Raw genomic sequence first — 20,641 nt, forward strand, 5'->3', positions numbered from 1 at the left:
ATGCCGATGCTGGAATGTGTGCCCTGAGGCGTAAGCGAACATGTTGCGTAGGAGAATAACAAAGAGAAATTTTCCACTCTTGAGATAGCATATATATGTGGAGAGGAAGCGACCTCGTGTTGGAAGGTGGAAAGAATAAAAAAGTAGAATTATGATTGGATGAGAATGAATTAAATGCATGTAACATGCTTCCCAGGAAAGCATAGAGAATTAACTGTAAAAGTAGTGTGATATAGATGCTGAACTTAGCGTAAGGCGAAAATGGTAAATATAATAGAATATAGCATCCCGGTTGCTTTCGAAGATTGCATCTAATTGCGTTCAAGAAGGAAGTTAAAATAGGGTATAAGGAATAGCAAATAGATGCATGAGGAAGAGTGAAAAGGTAGTGCTCGGTAAGTCATACAGGCAATTGGACATGAATTGGATGTGAATTAGTAATTACTTGAAGACAAATTGGACGTGAATTAGCTAACTGTAGGCTAAGACATATGACTAAAAAGAATTACAGTTTCAGATGTAAAATGTTCTAAAGCCTAGTCCAAGACAACCATTAGCATTAGTAGAGGCATTTGATGCAAGAAAGCAAGCTTATGCAGCATCAGCCAAAAAAAAAAAAAAAAAAAAAAAACCCCACTTCCACTTCACCCCTCTGTTTGTTCAAAATACCTGTCCAGCTGAGCCTTAAACTTATTTAGGCTATCAACCTCCACTACAAGGGATGGAAGTCTGTTCCACCAACCAACCACCCGCTGGCTAAAGGCAAATTTCCGCACGTCTATCCTACATCTGTCTTTCCTCAATTTGAATTTATGCCCTCTCAGGTGATTATTCTGAGCTAGAGGAAGAATCCCATCAGCATTGAGCATGCTCAAACCATTCAAGGCTTTATACACCTCTATCAGATCACCTCGCTGGTGTCTAGTCTCCAGACACTGTAATTTGCAAAACTTAAGCCTTTCTTCGTAAGAGCACCCCTTTGTTCCATTCATTAATCTTGTTGCCCTTCTCTGTACTCGTTCCAGCAGCTCTACATCCTTCTTGAAATGAGGCCTCCAGACCTGTATACAGTACTCTAGGTGTGGCCTGACCATTGCCTTATACAAGGGAATAATCACCTCCTTATCCCTGCTGGAAAAATTCCTGTATATCATTGACAATACTCCGTGAGCTACTCTTGCAGCCCGTCTGCACTGCTCAGAGAACTTCATATCTGCCTGCACAACCACCCCAAGTCCCTTTCATTCTCTACCACTGTCAGTGTAGTACCACAGAGTTGATACATTGCTCTGGGGTTGCTGTTTCCCATGTGTAGTACTTTACATTTGTCAATGTTAAACTTAATTTGCCACCTCTCAGCCCTCAACCTTTCCAGATCCTGTTGCAGCAGCATAGTGTCAGTAGTGTCCTTGACAACCCTGCCAACCTTTGTATCGTCTGCAAACTTGGACATTAAGCTTGATATACCATCATCAATATTATTTATAAATACAGAAAACAATAATGGACCCAACACTGAGCCCTGAGGGACTCAACTAATAACATTAGTCCACGATGAGCAGTGTCCATTGATTACCACTCTCTGTCTTCTCCCCCTCAACCACCCCTTTATCCATAGCAGCAATTTGCCTCCAATGTCACACTGCTCCAATTTGTGTAGCAATCTTCCATGTGCAACAGTATCAAAAGCCTTTCTAAGATCCAAGTATATAATATCAAAGCTATTCCCTGCATCCAGTTCTTTTGTGACTGCATCATAGTATCCAATCAAATTGGTCAGGCAAGACTTCTCCTTAACAAAACCATGCTGTGTCCGAGCTATAACTGAAGTCTTGTCTAAATGATCCTGCAGTGCTTCTTTAACCAGTGCCTCCATTAATTTTCCTGGAACAGAAGTTAAGCTCACAGGTCTATAATTACTTGTGTCAGCCTTTGATCCTCCTTTGTGAATTGGGGTCACATTTGCACATTTCCAGTCTATGGGTACCTCCCCTGAGTCCAAGGAAGCTCTCATAATTATGGCTAAGGGTTTGCTTACTTCCTTTGCTGCCTCCTTTAATATAACTGGATAGATCCCATCCACCCCGGGTGCCTTTCTTGTGTTTATCTTCAACAGTTTCTCCTCCAATTTACTCCCAGTTATTTCAAGATTCTGTAGCTTACTGCTAGAGTTGAATACACCTCTGGCATTCCCCTTGCTGAACAACTCCTCATGTGTGAATGTCGATGCAAAATATTCATTTAGTTTGTTAGCTACCTGAGCAGGATCATCAACAGTTGACCCATCAATATCAAGTGGACCAATCTGATTCATCCCCTTCCTTCTAGAGTTTACATAAGTAAAGAACTCTTTGCTGTTTTTCTTTGCATCCCTTGCCAAGGATTTCTCGTAATCTGCCTTCGCCTGCCTAACCTCCTTTGTAACTTGGTTGCATATCAACTTGTATCTATCATAGGCTTCTGTGTCATGTGTTAATTTGTAAGTATCCCATGCATTTTTCTTCTCTGCCATATGCCTCATTAGTTCATCTGACATCCATTTTGGCCTAAACCTTGAACAATATTTCTTAGTTGGTATGTAATTATAGTCTGTTTGAATGTAACTATTAATAAACACATTAATAGTGTATGGATTACACTGTGGATGGTCATTCATGGGAAAACAATTATAGATCCATATTTTTTGATGAATTGTTAATAATGATTTGTTCCTAATGATCATTCTGCAAGAGATTTTAGAAAATTTCATTGCTGAAATAACTGCAATAGCTATATCATCTTTTTTGATTCCAAAAAGATGGTAGTACACCCTTCATTTTGTCTGTCTCATCAGAGAGTGGTTGTGGAAAAAAATTGGTGGATTTGTCATCTCCCCCTTTGATTTCTTTCTTTGTGAAATAAACAGTGGACAATGAACCAGTTGAGAAATAACATCAGAACAGAATTAGCAAAGCAATGCTTGGAGAGTAAGTCCTATCTTAAATGTACAAATAGTAATGTATAAAAGATTATAAGGAATGTAGTTCAAACATCCACTATAAACATTGTAAGTATTAAACTGCAAATACATCTTCCTATAGCATCAAACTTTTGAAATCTTGTCATTAAATTTTTATGTAAAAGTTAAGACTGTGAGTAAGAATTTACAAGACTGTATATTATATGAAAAAGAGAAAATAGATCAGCTATAATTCTTTTTTATTCTTACATTTAAATTTAGAAACTTTCACATGTTAGAAATTTTTTTTTAAAACAAAATTCAGTCTAAATTCTTAAAAGTTACAGTGAAATATGAATTGTAAAGTGCTTTTATTTCAGGTTGCCATTGTGTTTCGTACTCCAGCATACCGTGATACGAACATCTCAGAACCTGTAAGTGTTCATATACAACTTTTTAGAAAAAAAGATGGTGAATGTAGTGAACCAAAGCCTTTTACTTACAGACCTGCAGAACATGGTATATTTCACTTAGGAACATTATTTTACAATACATAATTATATTAAAATGTGATTTCATAGTTGTAAATATAGTTTTAGCATTACATTTCGGATTTTTTTTTTTTGCTTTTTATTTGTTTTTATTTTGTGGTTTACAGTTTTATATAGCTAAATCATGATGAGTATAACTTTTATTTACAGATTTTTGTAGAAGAATAAGAGAAATTTGCCTCAGTATTATACATAGAACACTTCCATATGGTATTCTCCAGAAATTAAAATGAATATAACATTAATGCAAAATGATTACAGTAAAAAATAATAAATTGAAAAAAATTAAAAAATCAATTGAACACAATTAAAAAAAATAATAAAAATAAGTTAAACTCAAATTTTGAAAAACGATTTTCCTTCGTGAAGCTGACAGAGCTTTTTGACTATATGTCATAAATCACAGGAATGGAAATTACGCAGTATGTGTGAACATGAATCTTAAATAGAGATTATTTGTCTTTGTGCATAAAAGACCACGAACCAGAGATTACACATGGATAGCGAATGTTAATAGAATTCTCATGTAATTTTGGCGGTTTCTGCAATTAATAGTCTCGCCAAAAAAGTATTTTGGTCTTGTTGAATAAAAATGTGTTTTTCATTAATGGTATGAAAGGCTAATTCTGACGGAACGAGAAGCATGAACTGAGGACGTGTGCTGTTTAGCTCTAAAATTCAGCAGAAATTGCATTGATCCTTGGTAAGACGAGTTGCAATCACCACAAGAAATGTTGTATACCAGGTCATTTATTTATTATTATTATTATTAGCCATATGGTTCAAGGAAGCCTGAAGCTTATGCTGAACCAGCAAAAAAAAATTCCCCGAGTTACCCTGAGAGAGAGAGAGAGAGAGAGAGAGAGAGAGAGAGAGAGAGAGTAAAAAGTAGAAAGGAAATCATCAAGAAAGAGAAGAATGATGATATCCAGCTCAGGACCCTGGGTGTGCCAAGCGCATATTCACCAGATGTGAGCCTCCGGGATTGTTGGAAAGAGGAAAGGACTGAGCGATTGTTTAGTATAGTGTGTAATTTCTGTATTGGTATGGCTACAGTCTTAAATTCGGTATCTTTAATATTTAATATATTAAGCTGATTATGCCACTGTTTGACATATGGGACAGAAATAAAGTATTTTTTGATGTTACAATTGTTGGTTAGTGTAGGTTTGTTTTTTTTTTTTTTTTTATTCTCTCCTTAGCTAGTACCCTAATTTGGTTTATTGTAGCAAGGGGGTAACCCATGTTTAAGAATCTGCTAGTTAATGTCTAAAGCAGATTCCGTTGTTGAATATTTATGGGCATTGAGAAATTGATTAAAGATAATAGACCTTTTGTATTGATTAAAGATAATAGACCTTTTGAACAGGTGACAGCTGTTATAATGCAGAAGCATATTGGCATTTGTTGGTTACGATAGATGTTGAATTGGATTTTATTTGGGTCTTGAGTAAGCTTGAAATTTAGAAAATTTAATGACTTCGTATCCGTATTTTCCCTTTCGAGTGTAAAATTGAGTCTAGGATGAATATTATTGAAGGAATGTAAAATTTCCTGAATAGTGCTACTATCAGTAATAACAAGAACATCATCTAAATACCTCCCGAAGTATGTGATATGGGGTAAAAACGGTGTCAAATTTATACACTCAATCGTTGAGAGATAGACCTTCAATATTTAGGCACTTAGACTCAATCCCATTGGCAAACCAAAAATTTGTTTGTATATTTTGTCTTGAAAGGTGATATAGTTGGCTTCAACTAAGAGTTTAATTAAGTGAAAAATTTCTTTAATAGGAAGCTTCATATAATTAATCAGTATAGAGTTATTATTTAACATATCCCAAAGAATATCTGATGTGTATTCAATGTTTGCATTCGTATACAGTAATACCCCGAAGTTACGTGATAGGTGGGTCCGACGAAAATCGCGTAAGTCGAATTCGCGTAAGTCGGGGTACAACTTTGCATATAAATACATATAAATTTTGCTTAATCGGGACTAAGGACTAACAAAAACACTAGTTTAGAAGAAAAATATTAATAAAATTGCAGTTCTTTATACATATTAATACAAAATATGTATTAAAAAACAAATGACTTACGTTAAAAAGTTATTTCGATGTCGATGGCTTCATAAAATCTAACAAATTCGTCTGACGACACAGCGCCTTCTTTTTTTCACGCAGAATTTCTTCGTAGCAAGCTAATTTTTTTATTTCTTGCTTTGTAGCTATAACGCGTTCTTCGTTGGAGTCTGTTTTCTAAAATTTTTAAGCCCTTTACAATTGAGCCCTTTTCAATTTTCAACCTGTCAAAAGTTTGCAATTGTCATGTGCTTTTCGCCGTTGCTTCATTTAGGCCTGTAGCACGTGCAATATCACATGGTCTTTCATTTCGCTCAAAGCGTTTCACAGTTTCATATTTTTTCTCTATCGACAGAGGCGGACTGGTCATAAGCCTTACCGGGGAAACCCCGGTGGGCCAGCGTGATTTTGGCCATAAACCATAGTATGAGGCCACTATAAATTTTCCCGGGTAAGAATTTTTGACCAGTCCGCCTCTGTTTATCGATAATTGCTTTTCTTTTTCTCTCTGAATCTGCAGTGTCTTCACCAGGACGCTTCCTTTTCACACCTTTTAATTAAGTATTTTACTCATTTTTAGGGAATAAAGCACAATTACAAAACGAGGAGGCACGCTTGATACGCATAAACAAAGCTTCGCGCATGTAGCAACTGAATAAACAACACCATAAAGGCAGAGATACGCTATTAACACCTCACATTTCTAGGGGTTACTACCATAAAACAATAAAAATCCAGTTGTGTTTCTGCTAGTGAAATCTGTTATAAACTGGTAGTAAACTCGATCTAATTTCATTATACCGATAGCTGGAATTGTGTTGGTTTTTACATTATTATGGTGAAATGTGTTTCCCCTTCACTGATATAAAAAACATAAAAGCAGCAAAGTTGAATTTTGTTCATCTTTCGCTCTCATTCTCCGCCGTCTCACCGTATATCGATAACATATGAAAAACGACCTTGAAGATAGTGGGCGGCAGCGTTGCCAAACGAAAAAAATCAAGAACCGCGTAACTCCGAGTTCGCGTAAGTCGGGGTATTACTGTATAACAAAGTAATATCCATTGAGATAAATTTTCATTATCGGCAAGTCCTATAGTCCTTAAGGTTATTAAATAATCTATCTTAGTTTTTTATCCCAAATTGTATAAGGCGATTTGGCTAAGGATGAAAATGCCGAGTTTCTGTAAGAAACAATGGGCCAAATAGGAAATCCGGTTTTATGCAGTTTTACCTGACCAAAAAGAGAAGGAATGTTGTTGTATGTTCTGGCTTTCAATTTCTCTAACTGAAATATAGTATATTGAATGTAAAATGTTATGTTGTTTCTTTCCTCTCTTAACAGTGTTAAATATTGAACTTTCCTTTACATGGATGTGATCAGCATTGTCACTCTTGAATTTCTATCCTTTCAAGTCCTTTTTGAGATTTGGAAATAGAAAATGGTCTGATGGAGCCAAATGCAGTGAGCAGGGCAGATTCTGTAATAGCTTGAACTAACAGTCGTGCAGTGTTGTCCGAGTCACAAACACTGGGTGTTTTATTGCGCATTGTCTTTATGCAAAATGACAAAAGAAATTGGTCATTTTGCATCAATTTCTCATGCATCTTGAGTTTCAGTTACTTGCAGAACATCTCAGCAGGTCAGCATAATACTTAGCATTGATAGCGGCACTTTGTTACAGGAAATCAACTATGATCACTCCTTCTGCATCCCAGAAAACAGATGCCTTGACGTTCCGAGCCAACTTCTGCACTCCAAACTTTTAGAGGGGAGAAGAGGGATGCTTCCACTGCGTCGATTGTTTTTTGTTTCAAGGTTCATTACTTCAAAATGCTGCATAATTTCATGACAGTACCTGATTATTTTCTACTTCTGATCTGTATTCAGCACTTTAGGGACCTATTTCAAAAAAAAACGTCTTCATTTCTAAAACATTCACCACAATATTGTGAGCTTGCTTATGGAAAATATTGAATGTTGTCCCAGAGTGTCTTGTCCATGCTTAAATTCTGCAACCCAGTTTTTGATCGTGGTGTATAAAGGACATAGATTCTCCTAATGTTTGCTGATGTCTTCATGAGTTTCTTTTGTCAACATTCTCTTTAAATGAAGGTACTCAGTGACTGCATCGTGCTTGATTCTCTCAGCAGTTGCCATCTTCTATCTTCCACATTTCAATACCCTCTGTAAGAGAAGAATGTAGTTAAAAAAAAAAAAAAAAAAAAAATTCTGTGAACACACAAGAAGACTCAAAGCACAGATTGGTAATATTGTCTTTCATGAAAACCTTTGTTGTAATCTGCATCAGGCTAAAAACTTTTCAGCCCCCTCCATCCCTTCATACACTATCCTATCATTAATATCTAGACACCCCTCTGTTGATAGGTGTTTACATTCTACCCAAGCACTACATGCCAGACAAATATAAATATTCTTGTTGGCCTTCAAGGAGACAGTATGATTGTGAATGCAAGTAAAAAAAAAGTAAAGTGCAGCCATTATCAACCCACTGCAGGATGGAAGCCTCCTCAACAATTCATGTTGAGGGAAATGGACCATAATCTACCACGCTGGTCCAGTGCGGGTTGGCAGATCGACCGTATTCAGCAGTCAGGGGCTTGAACCCTGGTCTACTCAAAGAGCGTGTGCTCCTGCCCACTCGGCTACGGAGGCCTTTGCAAGATGTCACTGATGACAGGTCTACGATTGATGATGTGATTTGTAATTAGAAGCACTCTGGTACTGAAACTTTCATGAAACAATCCAGAAAACCTCTGGAGCTGACTGCAGGATAGGAGAGCCTTGCAAAGAATCATCCACTTAGAACTCAGGTAAGTGTTGTCACAGGAGAGCAGGCACTCAGTGATATGATTCGGACACATGCCAGCACCAGAACAGTGTGCAGGATGCTACATGATATAGATCTCCTCTTTTCAATATTCTTGGCTTAAAATCTATCTACCACATTCTGTTAAATTCATCTGTTGCCTCTATCATTCTCCAACTCCACTAATCACTTGGAACTCTTTAACTTCCTCTCTTTGAAACTTGACTTTCTCCAGTCCAACTTTCCTAACAGTGTGGTAATTTTCCTTGGTGATTTTAATTATCACAACTCCAGCTGGCTTTAATTTTCTAGTCACACGGACCCAGCTGGTTGAGATGCAGAACCTTTTGCAATCACTAATGACCTCACACAAATTATTCATTTACCTACCAAGACAATCCTAACCGCACAGCCAACATGCTTGATCTTTTTCTCACAAACAACCCTTCTAAGCACACAGTCAAGGAGAGTGGTCCTCTAGGCACCTCAGATCACAACTTGGTGATTGTCTCTTCTCCAATGGAGCCTTTCTCTCATGGCCATTCTCAACCTCGTGTTTGACATTACAAGAACACAAAATGGGATGATTTTTTTTTCTTATTTTCCTTGGTCGGATTACTGTTTCAAACTTTCTGATGTCAACATTTGCTCGGATCGTGTCAGTGAAATTATTCTTGTAGAGATGGAATCCTTTATTCCCCACTCCACCTTAAAAACTTGTCCTTTATCTAAACCCTTTCTGTTCAAGTTGCATATCATATTTGGCTTGTTTCCAAATCTTCAGTTTCATTTTCTGCCTGCACCAAATCTTGCAACAATTGTAAAGCAGTTATTAATCAGTCCAAACTAAATTTCGAACAGTCCAAGAATGGAAAACTTGCTTCTTGTCGAAATGGTAGTCAAGCATTCTGGTCTCTTGCCAAAGCTGTTGGCAGAAACTTTTGTCCATCTCTATCCCCACCTCTGTCAAAACCAGATGGTTTTATTGCCACTTCAGCCAAGGATAAAGCTGACCTGCTAGCATCCAATTTTCCCTCCAACTGGTGTATTGATGATCTTGGTAAACCACCTCCTACCATTCCCAGTACACTCCATTCAATGCCTCCTGTGGGCTTCCGTCAAAAGGATTTTGATGAATCCTGATGCCAAGAAAGCACCAAGTGCTGATGGTATTTCTCCACAAGTTCTCCAAACATGTGCTCCTGAACTTGCTCCTGTTCTGTGTTGCCTTTTTTTTACTTTCTAATTAGAAAGATTTTTCCTTCTGCTTGGAAATTTGCTCATATCCAGACAGTTCCTAAAAAGGGTGACAAATCACTCCAATCCAATTATCAACCCATTGAAATTACTTCTACTCTTTCTAAAGTACAGTAAATCCCCGCTATTTGTGGTATCTGTTTTCGCGGTTGCTGATTTAATATAAAATGAAACAGCCGACCGGGCTAGCTGGGTGGGTAAAGTACCTGCCTAGTAACCCAAAGGTCGCGGGTTCGAATCCCTCCTTGGGCTTGGATCAAAGTACTGCAGAAACCTTGGGAGGTGCATTATGGCCACAGAAGCCGATGCGCCAACAACCACAAAAAAAAAAAAAAAAAAACAATAAAATAAAATGAAACTTAAAAAAAAAAATATATGAATTTTAAAGCGCATGAACATTTTCGGCCATAAAAAAACATGGGCGTTGCTAAAATTATCTTTCCCGGTCAAAACAGCGCTCAGTGGGTGGGGAGTGGGGTGACAAAATCGCGAACGTGGATGTTTCTTGCTAATCCTTGTTCAGTATGTGTTATGTGCTTATCATGGGAGGTTTCGTCATTTGCTTTTAATTTATATGCTTATAAATTGAATAAATTTATCAATTTATAAATTGATATACTTACAAAGTGATAAATCTTCCATTTTGCAGTGCAAAACAGACTTTTTCGAGCGTGTTATTGGAAGAAAGTGACTTTATTGTGGACAAGTTCTTTCTAACCCGTACAAAAATATGGCTATGAATAAAAGGGAAATGTGAAAAGATCAAAGATGGTGATGATATTAGCGAATAAAATTGAGTTATTAGATAAAATTTCTAATGGTGAAAGTGTCTCCTCAGTGGTAAAACATTATAAAATAAATGAGTCAACGGTACAATCAATCAAGAAATCGGAAGATAAAATCCGCCGTAGTGTCCGTGAAAACGTGCTAATTGCTTCAAAAATTTGCTGTGTAACTTGTGAAGTTAAATTAGAAAAAATGGAAAAAGCTTTAAATCTGTGGATAGAAGACCGAACTCAAAATAAAATTCTATTAAGTTCACTCATCATTCGTGCAAAGGCAAAACTCCTCTATCAACACTTTAGTGAAACTGGTGATAGCACTGGTGGGATAAGTTTTTTAGCTAACAAAGGTGCTGGTTTGAAAGATTTGTTTGAAATTTCTAATAAATATTACATTTAATATTAAATTTTTTCTTATTTTCATTTCGATGCCATATGTTTGCATTTCACTATGTACTGTCTATGTACATAGTCATATTATGAAGGTACATATAATACATACATAGACAAAATTTTAGACTGTTTTTTTTTATATATTTCATACTTTGGTGGAACGGAACCCCTTTATTACTATGGGAGCCATAACTCCGTATTTGCGTTTTCGGTATTCGCTGCATTTCTCAGGAACGTAATCCCTGCGAATAGCGGGAGTTTACTGTAATGGAAAAATCAGTTAATTTTCAACTCTAAAGCTATCTAGAAACCTTCCGTCTGATCAACAATCACCAGTATGGATTCCATCAGTGGTGATATACTTGTTATGTTACTTATGTGTGGATAAATTAAATGGAGAAGTTTGGTGAAACTCAGACAGTTGCTGTTGACATTTCAAAGACTTTTGATCATGTTTGGCATAAAGGTCTTTTAAATAAGCTTCCATCTAATGGTTTGCCAACTTTTTTTTTTTTTTTTGTAATTAGGTATTTAGTTTTCTCTCTAGCTGCTCACTGCAGGTGATGGTAGATAGCTCTCTGTCTAATGCTAGTGTTCCCCAAGGTTTGGTTCTTTCTTTCACTCTTTTTCTCTTGTATATTAATAAACTTCCATTAACCTGAAATACTATCCAGAAGAAAAATGCATGGGATGCATATAAATTATCAGGCAACACAGAATCCCATGGCAGATATAGGCTAGTCTCTGATCAAGGCACAAAGGTGGTTAGGCAGGCGAAGGCATATTACGAGAAATCTTTGTCAAAGGATGCAAAGAAAAAAAAGCAGAGTGCTTTACTTATGTAAACTCTAGAAGGAAAGGGATGAATCAGATTGGTCCACTTAACATAGATGGTTCGACTATTGATTTTCCTGCCCAGGTAGCTGAGAAACTGAATGAATATTTTGCATTTACATTCACCCATGAGGGGTTATTCAAGGAGGGGAATACCAGAAGTTTATCAAACTGTAACAGGCAGCTAAGTGATTTTGTAATAACTGAGAGCAAAGCGGATGAGAAATTGTTGAAGTTAAACATAAGGAAGGCACCTGGGGTGGATGGGATCTATCCAGTTATATTAAAGATGGCAGCAAAGGAAGTAAGCAAACCCTTAGCCATAATTATGAGAGCTTCCTTGGATTCAGGGGAGGTGCTTATGGACTGGAGGTGTTCAATTAACAAAGGGGGTTCAAAAGGTGACACAAGTAAAACTAGAGACCTGTTAGTTTAACTTTTGTTCCAGGGAAAATAATGGAGTAACTGGTTAAAGAAGCATTGCAGGACCATCTAGACAGGGCGCCTCCATAGCTCAGTGGACAGGAGCAGCAGTGCGTAGCACATGCTTCTTGATTAGACCGGGGTTCGAGCCCATGACCACCAAATACGGAGGATGCGGAAAGGTCAGGGAATGACCACCGCATATCCCAGTAGCAATATGACCTTAGTTGCTAATGCTCCTTAAAAATCAAATAATAACAACAACCACCATCTAGACAAGATTGCAGTAATAGTTAAGATGCAGCATGGGTTTGTTAAAGGGAGTCTTGTCTGACCAATTTGATTGGATACTATGATGTGGCCACAAAGGAACTGGATGCAAAAAATAATTTTGATATCATATACTTGGATTTTAGGAAAGCTTTTGATACTGTTGCACATGGAAGACTGCTGTAAAAATTGGAGTGGTATGGCATTAAGGGCAAGTTGCTTCTCTCTCTCTCTCTCTCTCTCTCTCTCTCTCTCTCTCTCTCTCTCTCTCTCTCTCTCTCTCTCTCTCTCTCTCTCTCTCTCTCTCAATGTTGGCAAAGTTGTTAAAGACACTATGCTACAGATATGTTCTGGAATCTGCTTGCACAACCAGGACATGGTTATGTGTGAAAATGAGGAGCTTCGTGCACTGAAGGTCCATCCAAAGGAACTTGTTCAAGAAAATGGACCAGAAGTATGGTCCAAGGACTGGCCTTGAGGGTAACTCAAAGTGAACAGTCTGACATGCCAGTACCTGGTAGTAATCATGTCTTCTCTCTCTGGTTGAGATATGACTTAACAGATCCATACAGGTTGTAAGGGATGCTTGAATGTTGGGGGCATCTTAAAAAAATTGTGAAAAGTGGTGAGCTGGCCAAAGGCCTCCTCACCACTTATCAGGATTCAGTATAGGTCCCTGTAGATTGGAGGTGTGCGAACATCTCTCCTTTTTTAAGAATGGGAATCAAAGGGCAAATAGAATAATTATAGTCCAATACCTTGACTTCTGTTTCAAGGAAAATAATGGAATCAGTGGTTAAAGAAGTTCAATTTTTGTTGTTAATTAGTTTTGTTGAAGATTTCAGTGTGTAACTAGGGGACTTTGAACTGCACAGCGGTTTATTTTTGATTAGCTTAATATTTTAAATATTTAAAGCCTTTTCATTATCTTGTTTTTATCACAGTATAGAAGATATGTATTAGTCTCTTTGTATATATGTAATTGAATGTATTTTTGCTGTATGGGCTCTTGAATGTCGCTATTTGAAAAGCATGTGGTCTCTAATATAGAGGAGCTCATAGCTGGTCAGTATCAACGTCACACTGATCATAGTGGCAGGGTGAGCATATACTGCACACAGTGATCCATGAAGGCCATATTAAATTAATAATTTTCTGTCACTTTTTCAGTCTCTCTCTCTCTCTCTCTCTCTGCGTGTGTGTGCGAGCATGTCTATCTTATCCTTGTGCTTTTTTCCCAGTGTGAACAACCAATTTTTTGAACATGCATATATTGTATATGATTAATTTTGAATCCAAATAGTTGTTAATGCATTTCTTTTACATGGTTGTATTATTCACAGTTAGAAATGGTTAATTTTTGCAGCATTTAATTGTATATCATAATAACTTTTTACATGCACATAATTTCCGAGCCGACCGGGCTAGCCGAGTGGGTAAAGTACCTGCCCGGCAACCCAAAGGTTGCGGGTTTGATTCCCGCCTCGGGCTTGGATCAAAGTACTGCAAAAACCTTGGGAGGTGCAATATGGCCACAGAAGCCGATGCGCCAACAACTACCAAATCAAAAAAAAAAAATAATAAATAAATAATAATTTCCGAAGGTACTCACATTTGGTGAGTATGTGCTTGGCACGCCCTGGGTCCTGAGCTAGATACCATCATTCTTCTCTTCCTTGATAATTCTTTTCTACTTCTGACTCTTGTTCTCTCTCTCTCTCAGGGCATTTTTTTTTTTTTTTTTTTTTTGGCTAGTGCAGCATAACCTCAGGCCTCCTTGCACCATATGACTAATAATAACAATTTTATAAAAATTAATTGGTATGGAAGAGGTTGAAGAAATGTACACCGAAATTGAGAATCTTCTAGATGAGCAGAAAAGCCACTACACTATTATTATGGGAGACTTCAATGCTAAGGTTGGAAAAAGACAAAACAGCGCAGAAAGGGGAACTATAGGAAATTTTGGAATTGGTGAAAGAAATGAAAGAGGTGAAAGACTTGTGGAATTTGCAGAATCTCAAGGACTGTCAGTAATGAACACTTTTTTTCAAGAAAAGGGTGAGCGGAAAGTGGACATGGAAAAGTCCGAATGGATTAACTACTAATGAAATTGACTTCATCCTCACTAACAGAAGATATATTGTGAATGATGTTACCGTCCTGAATAAGGTAAATGTTGGAAATGATCACAGAATGGTAAGATGTACACTTGATATAAATGTAAGAAAGGAAAGGAAAAAACTGACTCGAGTAAATAATACAAAGGTCTTTGAGATAACAGAAGAGGAGAAAAAGCAATATGTACTGGAACTTAAGAACAAGTTTGAGCTTCTGCAGACTGCTGAGGACCAAGATATCGACGAGGAATATTACAACTTTTTGAAAGTGATAAAGCCCAAGAAACCTATAGGGAAAAAGAAATCCAAGGAAGAAAAAATTAGTCAAGAAACACTTGTCATGATGAACCGAAGACGACAAATGAAAAGCAAGAAAAACACTGACAGGGAGAAAATTGAGTATACTGAGTTATGCAAAGCCATTAGAAAGACAGTCAGAGAGGATATAAGAAGATTTAACACAAGAAAAGTAGAACAAGCATTAAGGGCAAACAAAGGACTTAAATCAGCAGCCATGAGCAGTAATACAGAAAGACAAATGATACTGAAACTGAAGAATAGTGATGGTGTACTTATAAACAGCAGAGAAGGCATAATTCAAATAGCAGAAGACTATTATAGAGAATTATACAAGGAACAGGGGAATGATGCCAGAAGTGGGGAAGATGGATTGCAAAGTAGCAACACATACGACATACCCGATATTCTTCCTGATGAGGTAGAACATGCATTGAAGAAAATGAAGAATCAGAAAGCCCCGGGGGAAGATGAAGTTACTGTAGAGTTTTTAAAATTGGGAGGAAGAGACACAACACAAAAACTGGCAAGGCTCTTCACAAAGTGCATTACAAAAGGTGTGACGTCTAAGCAGTGGAATAATGCAATCATAGTTTTGCTGCATAAGAAAGGAGATAAATTGGAAATTATAGACCAATTAGCTTGTTATCCCACAAGTTGTTCACAAGGGTCATTACTAACAGATTAGAAAGAATACTTGATGAGAATCAATGAAAAGAGCAAGCTGGCTTTAGGACAGGATTCTCAACTATGGATCCCCTCCACGTAATATCACAGCTAATGGAGAAAGCAAATGAATATAAAACGCAATTATGCCTGGAATTTGTGGATTATGAAAAGGCATTTGACTCCATACCGCATAAGGCAATGTTTCGGGTACTGGAAAGACAAGGCATTGATACCCTATATATTATGATTTTGAAGAAAATATATGAGTGTGCTACCTCCTTTATTAGACTAGACAAAGACAGTAGGAAATTTAAAATTGAGAAAGGAGTTCGACAAGGAGACACAATATCTCCGAAGCTGTTTACTTCTGTCCTTGAGGAAGCTTTCAGAAGATTAGACTGGTCGCAGAAAGGAGTCAACGTGAACGGAGAGTACCTAAACCATTTACGATTTGCAGGCAGATGACATTGTGGTCATAAGCCACGATCCTAAAGAATTAGAGGAAAATCTTAATCAGTTATGCACAGCTAGTAAGGATTTTGGACTAAAGATGAATATGGCTAAAACAAAAGTAATGATGAACAAGTATGCCACAGAAAGGGAAATAATGATTGAAGGAGCAGTAATTGAAAAGGTGGAGTTGTATACTTATCTTCGACAAGTTATTAGCTGTAATAATGATAAATGGCAGGAAATCAAGAGAAGAATAAATTTTGGATGGATAGCATTCAGGAAATATAGTCACATACTGAAGAGTAATATCCCAGTTTGTCTGAAACGTAAAATAATGAACCAGTGTATACTCCCCACCATGACTTATGGAAGTGAAACTTGGGCACTCACCAAAAGAATGGAATAGAAGCTGAGAACTACACAGCGAAGAATGGAACGAATCTGTTAGAAACTGTTAGATAAGAAGAGAAACACATGGATTAGGCAGTAAAATCAAGTAAAGGACATTCTTATCAAAACTAAAGAACGAAAATGGTCTTGGGCCAGGACACATAGCTCGAAGACATGATGACAGATGGACTAAGAAAATAACAGAATGGTATCCAAAAGGAGCTAGAAGGAAACCTGAAAGACAAAAGCGGAGATGGATATATGAAATTGATGAGTTTGTGGGTAGTAAATGGATGGCCAGTGCTCAAAACAGAAGGAACTGGAAAGTTGCTGAGGAGGCCTTCATCCTGCAGTGGATTGAAAATGGCTGATGATGATGAATTGGTATGGCAATTTCTCTGCTATACCAGGGATAACTGCATTAGTGTTCATTAACATTAAATACACTGAACATCATGATGTAGTGCACAACATGGATATTATAATTTTTCTGTAAATAATTAAATTGATACTCCAATGTACAAAATCACTCATAGGTGTATATTGTTTTGAAGAATTCTCTTTTTCTGGAGTGGCCTAAAGCTAGAAAATAGCCCATGCATTTATATTTTGATTTATTATTATTAAACAAGTAAGAAATAAAGTAAATTTTTTTTTTTTTTTTTTTGCTCCCCTCCAGACAGTCAAGAACAGGATAGGAGATGAAATGAAAGAGTCTTAAGAGATAGATCTCTGCTATAATTTTCTAGTTTTGTACTTTTCTTTTGTATGAATATATAGTATTGTGAAATGTTTATATAAGAAAATTTAGTTATATTTATATAAAAATATAAAGGCATATGTTCCTGATTCCAGATAAAGAAGAAATACAACGAAAACGAAAGAAAATTGCTGAATTTGGAAGAGATTTTCCTCCTATGGGAAGTGGAATTGGGTCATCAGGAGCATTTTCTAGAAATTCTAGTTCATCAGATGTTAACAGTATGCAGCTTCCCTATTACAGTTAGGTTTCCCCACTCATGATATAAATGTTCTAAATATTCATTTATTTTTTGTTAGTATTTTTAATATAAATAAGTAGTTTATGCTAAATTTTCAGTATATTCTGAATAAAAAAAAGGGCAAATATTTTACACAGAGATAAGAAGATAGTAAGTATGCTTAATATATACCCAACGCTAAGTTAATATATGCAATGCATTCTTGGAACTGTACTTTAATTGAATATATATGCTAACTGAACAGCAATTTCCTATATAAACTTGCGTAAATTTCCAAGGTATGTTCCCAAAGATGTGTGAATGATTTGATTTTTCATGCATATATTTTTAATCAGTCCATATTTTCAAAAGCCTTTACATTTTGCTACACAAGAAGTAATCACTAACTGCCAAAACCCATTTTCACATATTTCATAATTGCTCTTTATTTGCTATCTTACTTATATTGAGTAAGCTAACCCTGGCTCATGGGTTATAGCTCATGGGGGGGGGGGGAATTCCTTCCCAGGGGGGAATTTTAGCGTTTCAGGAGGGAATTTGGGACCACAGATTGGCAGACTCAACCTGTTGGAATATTGATATTTCTACAAACTACAAATCTATAGAATATCACACTTTATTGGATGTTACATATTAAATTATAAATAATGATAAATATTTCACTTTTTTATCTTTTTTTTTGGTGCACTTTGAGCCTGCTTAAACCATTCAAGGCCTTGCATGTGCACACAGTCTGCTCAGTAGTGATCAGGGAGAACGCTTCTAGCGACAGTTATGTAAAGTTATGAGGTAAACATAAAATCTTGTACAGTCCGCAAATTAAATTAGTACCTCTCGTATATTTATTCTGCAATATTAGCAGTAGTTGAGGCATAGGATGCAAGAAAGAAAGCTTTATACAGCATTAGCAAAAAAAAAAAACCACCTCCCATTTAACCCATCCAGGGAGTAACCGGATGGATGAAATGTTCCAGCAATCAACTACCCACTGGCTAAAGGCAAACTTCCGCACATCTGTTCTACAACTGTCTTTCTTAAATTTGAATCTATGCCCCCCTCAGGTTCTTAATCTGAGCAAGTGGAAGTATCCCATCAGCATTGAGCCTGCTCAAACCATTCGAGGCCTTGTATACCTCGGTCAGATCATCTCGCAGGTGCCTAGTCTCCAGATGCTGCAACTTACAAAATTTAAGCCTCTCTTGGTAAGAGAACTCCTTTGTTCCTCTCACCAATCTTGTTGCCCTTCTCTGTACTCATTCTAGCAACTCTACATCCTTCCTAAAATGAGGCCTCGAGACCTGTACACAGTACTCAAGGTGTGGCCTGACCATTCTCTTATACAAAGGTATAATCATTTCCTTGTCTCTGCTAGCCGAATTCCTATATATCATTGACAAAACTCCATGACCTGTTCTGGCAGCCCATCTTCACTGCTGAGAGAACGTCATATCCGACTGCACAATTACCCCCAGCTCTTTTCCATTCTCCACCTCCCTGAGTATAGTACCACATTGGTACATTTCTCTTGGGTTACTGCAACCTTTGCATTTGTCAATGTTAAACTTCAGTTGCCACTTCTCAGCCCATCTAACTAACTTTCTGGATTCTGTTGTAGTAGTATTGTCTTTACTATTTTTAACAACCCTGTCAACCCTAGTATCATCTGAAATTTTGGATATTAAGCTTGGTATACCTTAATAAATATAACTTAATAAATAAATCGATATCATTAATAAATACATAAAACAACAATGGGCCCAGCACCCCGAGCCTTGGAGGACTGCACTAATAACATTAGTCCACATAGAGCAGTGTCCACTCTCTGCCATCTCACTCTGACAATCCCTTCATCCATTGCAGCAACTTGCCTTTAATGCCATATTGCTCCAATTTGTACAGCAATCTTCCATGTGAAACAATGTCAAAAGCTTTCCTGAAATCCAAGTATATGATATCAAAATAATTTTTTGCCTCCAGTTCCTTTGAAACCACATTGTAGTATCCAATCAGATAGGTCGGACAAGATTTTCCATTAACAAAACAATGCTGTGTCTGAACTATTAATGCAGTCTTGTCTAGGTGATCCTGCATCACTCCTTTAATCAGTGACACCATTATTTTCCCCGGAACAGAAGTTCACCTAACAGGTCTATAATTATTTGTATCACACTTTGTGAACTCTCTTTGTGAATTGGGGATACATTTGCACAGCGACTTCCCTTGAATCTAAGGATGCTCTCGTAATTATGGCTAATGGTTTGCTTACTTCCCTTGTTGCCTCCTTCAGTATAACTGGATAGATCCCATCCACCCAATCGATAAATTAATTTAATTTATTGATTTTATTAATTTAAAGTATCATGCTCCAAACTAGAGCAGCAAAGCAACAGGCACAAAGTGGCACGAGTGCTGTGACTTGTGGGAGAACTGAGGAGGCCGATTCTCCAGTGCATCACAGCCTAAAAAAATGTGCGACTTGTGAAATGTTTGCCGAACTCTGTGGAACAGAACATGATATTGCCATGGGGGATGTCTCTGTATGTGTGCGATGTAAGGAGGCAACCAGAGAGGGTAATACTCTTGATCTGGTTATCAGCAGTGATCATTCGTGTATTAAGAATTTGCAGATAAAGGAACCACTAGGTGGCAGTGATCACAGTGTACTGATGTGGGATTTACTTAAAGATTTAATTACCATCAGGGGTAAAGGAAAGGGTTTTTGCTTCCGTAAAGGTGAGTACAGTGGTCTCCGACAGTTTTTAAATTCTGTACGGTGGGATCAACTGACGATGTTACCAACAGTAAATTCAAAGTGGGAAGCATTCAAGGAATTAATCGTGGATGTTACTAAAAGTTTCATATCTATTAAGAAATATTGTTCAAGGTTTAGGCTTAAATGGTTATCTGTTGAACTAATGAGACTAGTAACAGAGAAGAAAAATGCATGGGATGCATATAAATTTTCAAGCGACTCAGAAGCCTATGGCAGATATAAGCTAGTCTGTAATCAGGTCACAAAGGAGGTTAGGCAGGTGAAGGCAGATTACGAGAAATCCTTGGCAAAAGATGCTAAGAAAAACAGCAAGGATTTCTTTACTTATATAAACTCTAAAAGGAAGGGGATGAATCTGATTGGTCCACTTGACATCAATGGTTCGAGTGTTGATGATCCTGCTCAAATAGCAAACAAACTGAATGAATATTTTGCATCTACATTCACACTTGACGAATTATTAAGGTTTGAAAATGGCAGAAGGTTATCAAATTGTAGCAGGATACTTAATGATTTTGTAATAACTGAAAGCAAAGTGGAGCAGAAATTGTTGAAGTTAAACATAAGAAAAGC

The 20,641-nt window shown here is 37.1% G+C and overlaps 1 protein-coding gene across 5 annotated transcripts in view; it reads left to right on the plus strand.

The window, feature by feature from the left end:
• The window catches only part of Rel (nuclear factor NF-kappa-B family member relish), a 462,299-nt gene that overhangs the window by 248,524 nt on the left and 193,134 nt on the right, over nucleotides 1–20,641 (plus strand). For all 5 annotated transcript variants that reach the window (XM_090380549.1, XM_090380553.1, XM_090380550.1 and 2 more), the window contains exons 9-10: nucleotides 3,319–3,457; nucleotides 17,150–17,296. In XM_090380549.1, the coding sequence (XP_090236675.1) occupies nucleotides 3,319–3,457; nucleotides 17,150–17,296 (286 nt within the window). The remainder of the gene's footprint in view (nucleotides 1–3,318; nucleotides 3,458–17,149; nucleotides 17,297–20,641) is intronic.

The sequence above is a fragment of the Mastigoproctus giganteus genome, chromosome 8 (assembly GCF_048544385.1).
Source record: "Mastigoproctus giganteus isolate SK-2022 chromosome 8, ASM4854438v1, whole genome shotgun sequence".
Lineage (NCBI taxonomy): Eukaryota > Metazoa > Arthropoda > Arachnida > Uropygi > Thelyphonidae > Mastigoproctus > Mastigoproctus giganteus.